Raw genomic sequence first — 12,816 nt, 5'->3', positions numbered from 1 at the left:
TATGTCCACTGCATTAAAAACATCTTTTATTCCCACCACCTCAATTTTGTTACTTTCCAATATACTGCAGTATTTGGCTTTGATAACTCTCTCTTCCAAAATCAGCAATGACTTCTTCTTGGCTACTTGACAGTGGTGAAAATTTTCAGAGTAACTTAATCTTCTAAATTAAATCTGCTTGATTTATTTATTTTTAAGGCCTTTTGACTGTCTTCATCCTTCGTGATTTGTCTACTGCTTTGTCAGCGTGTGAACCATTAGCACCTGAGTTCCTCCCAGATTTAAGAGTTTTCTCATTCTTACACTACCTCACTGGTTATCCAGTGGTTCCTGTGACACTTCCTTTGTCATTGTATTATACGCTTTCTTGACTGTTCAGAGTTTAGCATATTCAGAGTGATATATATAAATGATAATATTTGGGGCTGTGATCATTAACCAAACAAGAAAGGCAGTGTAATAGAAGAAAAGATACTGACTTGGGCTTGTTCAGCCTGGAGAAGAGAAGACTCCAGGGAGACCTTACAGCACCTTCCAGTACCTGAAGGGGCTACAAGGAAGCTGGGAGGGAACTTTTTACAAGGGTCTGTACTGACAGGACAAGGGGTAATGGGTTTAAATTGAAACTGGGGAGATTTAGATTGGATATCAGGAAGAAATTCTTCCTGGAGAAGGTGGTGAAGTACTGGAACAGGTTTCCCAGAGAAGCTGTGGATGCCCCATCCCTGGAAGTGTTCAAGGCCAGGCTGGATGAGGCTTTGAGCAACCTGGTCTAGTGGAAGGTGTCCCTGCCCATGGCAGGGTGGGTGGAACTAGATGGTCTGTAAGGTCCCTTCCAACCCAAACCATTCTGTGATTCTATGACTGGTTGGTAGAAAAGATACAGGACTTTGAGTATGACTACATGCAATGAGCTAAGATTGCTAGTAAAATCCACTTTTACATGGCTGGAAAATAGTTTTAAGGACAAATAAATCCATTTTTATTTTGATTATGTCTGCATACAGGTTCAACTGTCTTCAGTGAGTGCACTCTAAACATACCACATACGTTAATCATAACTTTCTTCAAGCATCCATAAGAAAGCATGCCTTCTGCGTAAATGCAAATAAGAAGGTACGGAAGTCACTCTCACTTTGGCACAAGCAGAAACAGGTATACTGGGTTAACATAAAGCTCATAAACCCATACTGAATCAGAGTAATATAATAGCAGTAACAGCTACTCAAGAAACAAGTATAAGGAGCAAGACATGTAGAGTGATTCTTCCTCTGGCATAACTTCCCAGTGTTCACTCATGGCTTGATTTTGAGGACTTGCTAAATTAAAGGTTTCGGATATTGTGTTTTATAGCATATGATGCATCTATTCATGATGAATTTGTCAAATACAGGTTCAGAAATTTGTACCTCTGGTCTTCTCAACATCCTTTTGGAATACTTTGCAAGCCTAAGTAATGCATGACATTTAGGAAAATACACTTTCTGTTTGCTAATAATTTCCTTGGTTCCCTGAGATCTTATGTTACGTGAAATATCTAATAAATGATGAGTCTATCTTCTCCCTGCTTCTGTAGACTAAAACAGATTAGAAACTTACTGAACTGCTTAGTTTCTCTCTTTTTTTTTTAAGAAAAATTCCAAGCATAGTCCATATTTTTGCATGTAATGCATTTTGTCTTTCTTCATGTTATCATAATCCTTCTTGAAGTTTGTTATTAAAAATAACAAACAATGCAAATCAAAGAGAATATGTAGTTTAATCATCATGTTGCAGATATGTCTGTCTTACTACTTTCCACTTTGTTTTTATAGTGGTAATAATAATTTAGCCTACATTCATGTGATCATCAGTATATAATTTAACTTCTAGACTGTTGAAAGGCTCTGAACTTTATTGAGTTTATTATGCTGTGAATTTAATAAGAAATCAGGATCTAGGAATGTCTGGTATGTTTACATGCATTAGCTAGCAATGTTTGGTGACATCATTTGGTTGCCAATACATGGGTATGTATGTTGTACCTTTCAAGAGGATTTTGGTGTCCCAACTGTCTTATTTCTAGCTGCTGCTCCAGGTACTATGGACCTCTGTCATATTTATCTGCCCCACGCCGGTGCTTCGGGTACCAAAGGGCATCTCTGTTGGCATTAGATAACTGTGACAAATCAAATAAACTATGATTTTGGGAGGGGAGAGTGGGGGGATGCACAGGGGACTTTGTGATGGGTAGTATTGAAGACATGAGTAATATAAAGAAATATTACTTGAAAAGATCAAGGTTGTCAGGAGTCTTTAGCAATAAATGCAGCTGTTGATTAATGGCGTTTCAGGACATCTGGTTACAGGTTAGCATCAGTAATGAGCATGGGGGAAGGACGGATATAAAGTGCAGAGTTTTGGGTGGACTTGTCCTTACTTTATCTTTATTACAATGTCATGCTCTATAATAGGAAATAATGTGGTGGGTTTATTTGCCCAAATAAGATTTCTGAGTCCATTGAAACCTGGAAATTCCAGCAGAATGCTGATTGTTGTTGGAGCCAGGGTTATATTATGATTTAATGGCTTTTCTGGGCTTCATTTGATGACCTGGCCTAGAAAAACATTTTGAAGTAATAAAGAGTCTGTTTGGCTCCAAACTAATGAGGGAAGCATTGCTCTTTGCATTAACTGTTCTTTAGGAAGAGCCGTGGAGAGCTACTAATAAACCTCATTAAAGAGCTTAAGCAAGATTGAAGGAAATAGAAAACAGAGAAACTATTCCTTTCTATGTGAAGTGAGTCCATAAAAAAAAAAAAAAGAAAAAGAAGGGGAAAAAAAAAAGGCAAGCCCACGGGGTTTTTGCCTCTTCTCCATGTGACTTTCAGCTTGCTGCACTTCAGTTACGTTGGCTCTGAGATATGTTAAAGTGCAGCTCAGTTTAATGAAGAAGTGGATAAGACAAATCAAGGCTAGAGACTATTTGCAGCAGAGATTGGGTAAGTAAATGCAGCTGTAGATAAGTGTTTACTAATATTGTGCAATTGTTACAATACCTAGCCTGTAGCATGTAAAACAATACTTAGAGCTATCATTTTTTGGTGGTCCTTTCTTTGTTTTACTTAAGTAATTTGCAAGTCTGGGTGGTACATGCTGTGCAACAGATTTATTCATAAGACTGATAGAGGATTTATTTTTATTTTCTAGACTTTGTACAGCCAAACAAATAACTTTAATTTCATGTACTGATTTGGTTTTAAATTCTTTGCTATGTAAGTAACTCCGTCTATTTTAGTGTAGTGCTCAAAATAATTTCAGTGGGAGTTAGCTGATCGTTTCTGGTGCCTTCCTGTTATTTTAATTATTTTTCTACTGGTGAGGGAGAGGGGAAAACAGCTTATACTCTGAACCTCCTAGATAAAGCATTTTCAGATTTCTAGAATCTAACTCCAGACCACTGAAAACTCCCAGCATCAACTTGTTCCAGGAATTCATTCAACCATCCTAGTAGGATATGATTTCAGCTGTTTGCTTTTCTTCTCTGTGTCTTTTTTGAAAGCTTTGTATGCGTTCCTATACTAAGTTTTATATTGAAAATTCTGTTTTAAATATATTTATGTTTAAACTTGTGTAAATTTAATATCAATATACGAGATAGAAATATGATGAAAGTTGTTATTGTTTAAGACTTCTGGGCTTTGATTTTGATTTGGTTTTGTCTTTAGCAATTTGAATGGACCTTGCCGTTGCTATAATGCTGTTATGAAATAGGATTGCAATCTTAGTCAATTAGCAATTTCTAGAACAGTTGTTTTAGCAGCTTCAGTGCCTGCTATTTGAGAATTTAAATCTCAGTGCATAGACAAAGAGCTGAGTAGGTGTGATCAATATATATTGGAAAGACCTATACTGAAGCCTAATTCGAATCTTCCTAACTGAAAAAGGAAAAGGAAACTCCTTCATTGTTGGTAGTGTATTAAAGAAAATATTTTTAAGCGTTTCATATGTTGTGATCTAAGGCGTGTCTTATTTTTGCATCGTCTTGCAGGAAAGAGCACATTAAATATTTATAGTCTATCATGAGGTTTTCGATCTGGATTAATCACAATGTGTTATCTTTTTCAGATAATCACTCCATTTAGGAGGCTAATATTGTGTGCTGAGAACAGAAAAGAAATGGAGGACTGGATAAGCTCTCTGAAGTCCGTTCAGTCCAGAGAACACTATGAGGTAAGTTGACAACCCTGTTAGTGCAACCTGTTCTAGCTCAACAGATCAAGCTACAGGACACCGAACTGTAGTAATCATCCTCCTTAGTGTCAAAAGGGTGTCTAGTGTCGAAGTGAAGCTTCATGTTGAGACCTTCAGTAGCCAAAATGAGAGCTCATTGTCACACTTTTGGTTAGAAGTTTGGAGGGAGAGCAGGCTAACTACCCTTCAGAAAATACCTCTGGTGAACACTGCATTGACCTCCCCTGTCATATGGAACCGTAGGTAATTTCAGTCACTGTAGCTGTGTTCTGTACTTGCAAATTTGTCTTAACTTCTCCTTTACTAGACCGCACAGTTTAATGTGGAACATTTCTCAGGGATGCATAACTGGTACGCCTGCTCCCACGCCCGACCTACCTTCTGTAACGTGTGTAGAGAGAGCCTCTCTGGAGTCACTTCTCACGGCCTGTCCTGTGAAGGTAAAATAAACCCTTTCTTCCCCCTGTTTATAATGCTGCATATGTAGGTAGATGGCTGAAAGTTTAAGACACGTAATTATTTTGAAAATAATGAGGAAGAAAAAAGCCTGAAGGGAGAAATCTATTCACTAGAATGACTTTCTTTTGGGGCAGAGGAACTGCTAATGGTCTGGCTCACCTTCTTCGTGCTCCAGATGCCTTTTTCTAACTCATCACAATAAAACGGTTTCTTCTGCTGCAGTGACCAGTTTGGAATGTGCTGGCTGGGTGGTTTGCAAGAAAAGATAGCATTTATTTGATTTGCCCGTCAAAAATGTGAACAAGAGAGCCTTACTGGTTTGCAGAATCAGCATTCCTCGGAGAAAGAAATTGTAATGGTAGTTTCTCCTGAAATCTTTAAAAATTCTTAACACACTGTTCAGCGTGATGACCTCTTTCACTCTAATTCTTGTTTGCTTTGTTGCTGCTGCCTGATCCTGCAGTACAGATGAGGCCAGATTTATTACCTCAAAAATTCTCTCATGCACTGAGGGGATGGAGATGTAGATGCCTTTGCATTTTGATGGTTCAACTGATGAAATCCAGCACAAAGAAAAAGGAGGGGTGGCTGAGGTTTCAGCATTAAGCATATCTGGAGAAATGATATTTTGCAAACAAATATTTATAATAAACCTGAAACAGCTTACTTATTTTCAGCTGCAAGTTCTGTTAAAAAGTGGTAACCAGTCTGCTTATATTAGAATCCAACGGAAAATAAAACATCTGTGTGACCTTATGTTATAGATGAAATACAGAGATATTTAATGACCACCATAGCTAGCTGTCCAGAAGAGTTACAGATACACCATTCAGAACTTGATTTTTTGGATACATGTTACCATCTGCAGATGCATTTGTGTTATTGATGCCGTTATAATACTTGACATCTGAGTATAATAATGTGTGTTAAGGAAATCTTACAAAGGAAACATTAACCCACTGTCCTGAATTGTCCGTGCTTTTAATGTATCTAACAGTGCAGTTGCCAAGGAACGGGATGAACCTGTTTCATAGAAATCAGAAGTAGCATAGTTACTTCCAGCTTCTCTGGTGTATGTTTTCCACTGTGTATAAGTCGCTTGGACAGTTTTAAGGCAATTATGGTATTTTCAGTGTCTGATATTGGCAGATGGAAGTATCATGTGCTTAACTAAAATGCAGTTGTATTGCCTCTGTGGAGAAATAATTATATTTGCTCAGGGAAAGGAAAGGAAAGACTTGTTTCCTTTCATAAAGAATTTATCCTTTCGTAAGTTAGTATTTCAGATATTTTATAAGGCTATTTAGCAAGAGCTGTTTTTGTAAGATTATCAGTGTAAAAGGTTGTAGTTCAGTGTTTTCTGTTTTTTCAGTTATTTTACTTCTAAGTATAGTTTTAATTTCCAAGGCGTTGGCATTAAGATTAAAGAAGTTTCCTCAGTTTCCAGATTTGGACTTTGTCTCCTTTCTGCATAAATTACTACAAACTGATGCTACGTTTATCGCATTTCTGATGCCAGTTGATCTTTCAGCAGTTTTTACGAGCAACTCTGGATGGTAGATTGGATTTGCTTTCACTTGTTCTCAGTTTCATAACCATGCATGACCTAGATTGGTTTATAATTAGATACTATGATATTCTTTATCTACTAATAAGTTTATCTCCTCTTACTTTTTTAGCCACTAGTTTATATCTATTTTCTTTTTTTTTACAAGTATTTTTAAAATAAACAGAGAACCTTAATTATGTGTCTAATCTAAATCAGTCAAAGATTGACTCCTTTACTGGGATACTTGTACTTTGTCCCTGATTCTGTATATCTGTAAAAACCTGTTTTTAACCATCCTTAATTTCTAAATATAAAAAGTGTATTTTGGTTTGACACTGCTTCTTTCTCTGAGATTCATACGTGACTGAGTTCATATTTACTTGCTTCTGTCATGTACACTTCTAATGCATTTCACCATCTATTTTTTTCACTTATGCCATGTTAGCAATATGCACTGTTTTGGGAGAAGACGTAGGAAGTACGGAGTCTTACGATTCCCCAGACATGTTCTGTGCTACTTTTTTCATTACATCTTTAAAAAACGAGTTTAAATATTTATGCCTGGCATCTGAAACCGCCAGTACTGCTTTACGCTAGGAATCCATTTGTATCTATATTAAATCCAATTATTTGTGTGGTCATTGATCCCAGCCTACTCTATTATCTCCTGAACTGAGAAGCATGAGAGGCGGCTTCGCAGGAGATATTGGAGCTCTTCCTCCTCTCAGTGGTTTGGGTTACTGGCACACCAAGTTATCTTGAAAGTAGCTTAGAGTCTTTGTATTCTTTGTGGTCTGATTCTTGACTGCTAACTGTGGGTAAAAATAAATTCCATTGCTGATATTTTGCATCTGATGATACTTTAGAAGATCAGTCCTGTAATATTTTATTCTCTTAGACCTGCTGGTCTCCAGGAGTGCCACACAACTGTTTTTTCACCCTGACCACACAACAAGACTCATTTCTTAGGAGATAAAGTGGGTGCATTCTTTTTTCAGGGCCCCTTCCCTCCCAATAATCTTTTCCAAAGGTTGACCAAATTCGTTGCAGGACACCTTGAAGATATTCCTCTAAGTTTTGTGGAAACCAGTGTAGGAAAAGAGGGTATGTTAATGCTTTCACTAGGGAAAAGACTGCAGTGTGAACTTGATTCTTTCTGGAAGTCGAAGAATCAATATGTTTATCAAACCAAAGATGTAAATTCATACCAAACTCGGCTTCGGTCTTTCTACTGCTCAAAGCAAGAACTGACTTTTTAAAAACTAATTGTATACATTTTGAGATGCAGTGCTATTCCTCCCACTGTTTCTTCTTTTGTGTCTTCTCAAAAGATAATCCACTTTTCAAGTGTTATCTGTGTGTTGTGTTGAGAAATGGAAATTTTCCTCTAGCTAGCTCTGAAGGACTGATCTCCCCTACATTAAGCCACAGTCTTTACTACGACAGAGAAGTTATATTTTTTTGCCTTGCTTGGGAAATTGCTCAAAACTGGTTGAATCAAGTAAGGCTTTTGTTCTTGATGTTCCTCAAATGTTCCTCTTATTCAGAGTTCAGCTTGCTGTACTCTCATGAGTCTAAGCCTAAGAGGTTGTTGCGTAAACACAGGGATATATGGAATGTTTAGGCAAGGAAACGTAAAGAACTATAGATAATTGTCTGCAGAAACTCTTCAAAGCTCTTCCGTCTCAATTACTGTGTATTAATACTGTATTTGTATTCAAGTGATTACCAGTTGAACACTGCCTTTATGGTTATTCTCAAAGATACATTTCTCTACATAGTGTTAACATTACCATGACTGAATCTTGATTGTTAAATATCAAATATGCCTAGTAAGCTGGAGATTTCAGTTTAAATGAGATGCTTTCTCATATGATGAATTGCACAAGCAAATGATGTTGAAAGAACACTTTAGGATCATGAAGTTAAGCAGTAAGAAAATACTGGGATTAAATTGCCTCTGCAAATACACTTTGTGCATTTGATTTTTTTGCATTAAGATTGTTTTGGTTTTTTTTTTTTTGTCCACGAAACCCTGTTGTTCTTACGTAGTACTTAGGCTAGTATACATGGACCAGTTGGGTAGTCATCTCCAGGAATTTGGCCACATTATTTGCACAGGCTGGAGAGCGAATACTGAATGAAGCGGTCAGGAAGAGGAGGGGTGTTCATAGATAAAGAATTAAGGAGTAATGGAAAATTGTGTGTTCCATGACTTTGTATCTCACTGTGCTGCTCTGTAATGTTGGGGAAATCACCTAAATGAGATTCTGATGAAATCAATAGTTGTTTGTTGTTTATAATCTGGGACCTGTATCACAGTGAGTTCTCTGTAGCTGCAAAAATCAATTGAAGCTGTGTTTTGAAGTCACTGAAGATACAGAGTATTGAAAAAAAAGTCTTCACTGTCTTTTTGACAGCCAAACTTGGCAGACAATATTGCCCTTAATCTCTCTGTGCTTCACTTACCCCTTTCTTACAGTGGGTATGAAATCACACCCTTATTTTGGTAGTGCATGCTGAAAACAAAGGTGCATTTTCAAGTATTTAAAATCTGTAGTACTGAGAATAATAATTTTAAAAGGCCAGGAAGGAAATGGATATTTGTATCTAAAAAGCAGTATTTCATTAGGTGTTGGTAAATAAGGCAAATACTTGTAGAAAATCATTATGAACCAGAGCATGACGCAGCTACATACTTATGAAGAACTATTAATTCCATGTAGTGAATAAGGGTCCCATTCCCAAAACATGTATGACCATATAACCGAAGACTTTACACCTGCATATGGAAGCTGTATTAAAGTTGCATGAGTAACTTAACTTTGTAGTAGTTGACTTTGTAATATGAATATTCTTTTAGTGCTCTGTAATATTAAATTAACTTAGTTATTTGGTTGATGAAAATAGTAAAAACTACCAAGAAACGGCTGGATTTTATCTTTTATAACATAGGCATAGGCTTCAAATTGGAGCAAAGTTAGGTTGCTGTTTTCACGTGTCACTGTTTTCACGGTGGCTTGTCCATAGTAGTATTATTCTTGGAAACAAACCAGCAGGTTTCTTGGAATACACCAGGACAAATCCTTCCATCTTCATGACTTAAACTATAGATACCAACTCAGGGATCTCTGGATCAGTTTCAGAACTTCAGCTTTGGCCTTTGAAGCTGGAAAAGAACAGTCTTGAGGTAGTTCTTTGAAGAACACAGAAGAGAAAACTCATCATAAAATTTCCCGCTGCCCTTCATCCTCTGATGTATTGTATTTTGATCTGTGTGGCAAAGACAAATGTCTATCATTTATGAGTAGGAAGCTGAATTCAGTGACATATCTTCTCCAAAGTAATCAATAGGCAGAACGGCTCAAGGCCCAGCACTTGAAAACACAGCTTCTATGAGAGCTGACTTCTTTAGACACTTGGAACCTGCAGGGGTTGGCAAACACACAGTATGATGCTGAGCTGTTTTGAAAATGCAAGTCTACCCTGTTAGTTGAGTAATATGGGATATCTACACACTTTATGTCTATGAATGCTACTTTTTGAAATAACCAGGAGAATTACTGTAAAAGCAAAAAAACTCTTTTTTCTGTTTTCTTCTCTTTCTTTGAGCTAAGCACGTATTTTCACACATCCCCCAGAACAGCGTTGATTGCTTTCAAACTCAGATGTTGCTTACATAGTCTCAATTCACTTTTTAAATTGATCTGGCAATGGATCAGCGGAATTAAAAACGAGACATTTATGATTCACAAGACCTTTTGTACCATGGCTTAATGTTTTTAATGGTGGACAAGTGATGGGCCAAAGCTTTTGATAGTTTCTTGTCAAATATTTGTTTGAAATGAGACTACTACTTCTGGTCTGCTGGCTAGTTCTCATAAACCTTTAATGGTCTTTGCCAAAATAATTTATATAATGCTTTCTAAATAGAATGATGTCATGCACTTCCAGTAACAGAAATACCCACAGTTGGGTGTATCGCTCTGTTAGGTCTAATATGCAGTCATTAACTAGTCATATTAATTGAGTTGAACAAAATACAAATAGTTATTAGATTGTCTAAATGTCTGCCAGTACTGCATGCTTGTGCCGAATATTCCAATTAGTAAATTTTTAATAAATAATCCAGTAAGAAGTCAGACTCTTCCTTACTTAATGTAACTTTTTGGAAAATATCGTAACCATCAGTCTCCTGTACAAATATATCACAGCCTAACCCTCCACTTTCTCACCTTCTGGGAGAAGAGGTACAGTATGGTGCCCCAAAGGGACCCTTCAAGCAAAGAAACAGAGCTCCTGAAGCAAAATCATTCTCTGAAACACACTCCCATCACCTTCTATAAATTTAAACCAGGTGTCTGAGTTCTGTCAGACAGTTTCTTCAGGAACAGAAGAGTCAAAAACACAGTTGAAGATATATTTGTACCGTAGTACCTCACGTTGCACCTGAAAGAATGGGGGACAGATGCGGATTTGAGGACACAATTAACATGGGCTACAGCTAAGCAGTTAAACCCCATTTAGAGAATTAAAGCCAGAGTGATTATGAGCTGAATTTTCTTTCAGTTGAGTTGTGTCATGTGTGCAACGTGAAGTGGCATGCACTTCGCTGTTTTATGGAATATCTGTGTTTAATTTCTTTAAAGAAACGTGTCACTGAAATACAACAAATAACATAATACATCTGTTTATGTGTGCCTTCCAGTGTGTAAGTTTAAAGCACATAAAAGATGTGCTGTCCGAGCAACAAATAACTGCAAATGGACTACATTAGCCTCGATTGGAAAAGACATCATTGAAGATGAAGATGGTGTAAGTAATGTTCATACTTACAGTATTTGCCAAAGCTGGGTGGGGGGAAAGGCTAAGCATAAAAATATTACCATGTGACCCATTGAAGTTAATGGTAGGTGTCTATATTCCTGAACACTTTTCAAAGATTAACGTGGTATTTAGAATAGAAGTTACATTCCTATCTCACAAGACAAGTTCAGTGTCTGTGGGCACTGGATTGTAGCTGTGTTACAAGATTTTAAAGGCCACATGCAGAGAAACTCCAAAGCTGGAGACTTTGTCCCAGAAGTCCCTAGTGCTTTTAAGCAAAGATGGTATTTTATGCTGCTGCCACGCTGTTTGGCAGTTTATTTTGTGTCCTCCTTACCAATAGCTGTTCCCCAGGGGGCCTGCTTGGAATTCACTCATGTGCAGTGGGTTTTTTTACTGATGAAAGCAGGAATTTTAAAAATAGCAGTAGAACTGACAAAAGCTTTTCAGAGGTTTATTGTGATAGATGGGTTATTTTTACAAACACAACTGTGTATGTGCCACTGTTGTGAAGACCAGGTTTGAGACCATCAAAGGAACCTGAAGGTGCACAATCCCATGGGACCTGATGAGATGCATCCATGGGCCCTGAGGCAACTGGTAGATGAAGCTACCAAACCACTACCCATCATATCTGGGAAGTCGTGGCAGTCCAGTGAAGTTCCCACTGACTTGAAAAGGGGACACATAACCCCCATTTTTAAAAAATGAAAAAAGGAGGACCCAGGGAGTGCTGTGCCCAGCAAGATCATGGGGCATATCCTCCTGGAAACTATGCTAAGCCACATGGAAAATAAAGAGGTGATTGGTGACTGCCAACATGGCTTCACTAAGGTCAAATAGTGCCTGAAAAATTTGGTAGCCTTCCTTGACAGGGTTACAGCGTTTGGTGGATAAGGGAAGAGCAACTGACTTCATCTACCTGTGCTTGTGAGAAGCATTTGACACTGTCCTGTGCGACATCCTTGTCTCTAAATTGGAGAGACATGGATTTGAATGACAGACCACTCAGTGTATAAGGAGTTGGCTGGATCATCACACTCAGAGAGTGGTGTTCAACAGCTCAATGTCTGAGTGGGCACCAGTGAGGAGCAGCGTTTATCAGGGGTCGGCGTTGTGACTGGTGCTGTTAACATCTTTGTCAGTGACTTGGGTGATGGCATTGAGTGCACCCTCAGCAAGTTTGCTGACAACACCAAGCTGTGTGGTGCGGTCAACACGCTGGAGGAAAGGGATGCCATCCAGAGGGACCTGGACAGGCTGGAGAGGTGGGCCACTGCCAACCTCATGGAGTTCAACAAGGCCAGGTGCAAGGTCCTGCACCTGGGTTGGGGCAATCCCAAGCACAAGTACAGGCTGGGTGGAGAGTGGATAGAGAGCAGCCCTGAGGAGAAGGACTTGGGGGTACTAGTGGATGAAAAGCTGAACATGAGCCAGCAGCGTGTGCTGGCAGCCCAGAAAGCCAACCGTATCCTGGGCTGCATCAGGAGAAGTGTGGCCAGCAGGTCGAGGGAGGGGATTCTTCCCCTATACTTTGCTCTGGTGAGACCCCACCTGGAGTACTGCGTCTGACTCTGGCATCACCAGCATAAAAATGATATGGACGTGTTGTAGTGAGTCCAGAGGAGGCCACGAAGATGCTCAGAGGGCTGGAGCCCCTCTGCTATGGGGACAGGCTGAGAGAGTTGGGCTCGTTCAGCCTGGAGGAGAGAAGGCTCCAGGGGGGACTTATAAGACACTCCCGTGCC

General features: G+C 38.7%; 1 protein-coding gene across 1 annotated transcript in view; it reads left to right on the top strand.

The window, feature by feature from the left end:
- The window catches only part of LOC104514257 (diacylglycerol kinase eta-like), a gene marked incomplete at its 3' end in the record, with an annotated part of 56,134 nt that overhangs the window by 15,612 nt on the left and 27,706 nt on the right, over positions 1-12,816 (top strand). The window contains exons 3-5 of the mRNA XM_010157881.1: positions 4,108-4,212; positions 4,541-4,673; positions 10,950-11,056. Coding sequence (XP_010156183.1) covers positions 4,159-4,212; positions 4,541-4,673; positions 10,950-11,056 — 294 coding nt within the window. The remainder of the gene's footprint in view (positions 1-4,107; positions 4,213-4,540; positions 4,674-10,949; positions 11,057-12,816) is intronic.

This window comes from Eurypyga helias, unplaced genomic scaffold (genome assembly GCF_000690775.1).
Source record: "Eurypyga helias isolate BGI_N326 unplaced genomic scaffold, ASM69077v1 scaffold6668, whole genome shotgun sequence".
NCBI lineage: Eukaryota > Metazoa > Chordata > Aves > Eurypygiformes > Eurypygidae > Eurypyga > Eurypyga helias.
Note: the sequence above shows the minus strand (reverse complement) of the source record. Positions and strands in the feature narration are given on the sequence as shown.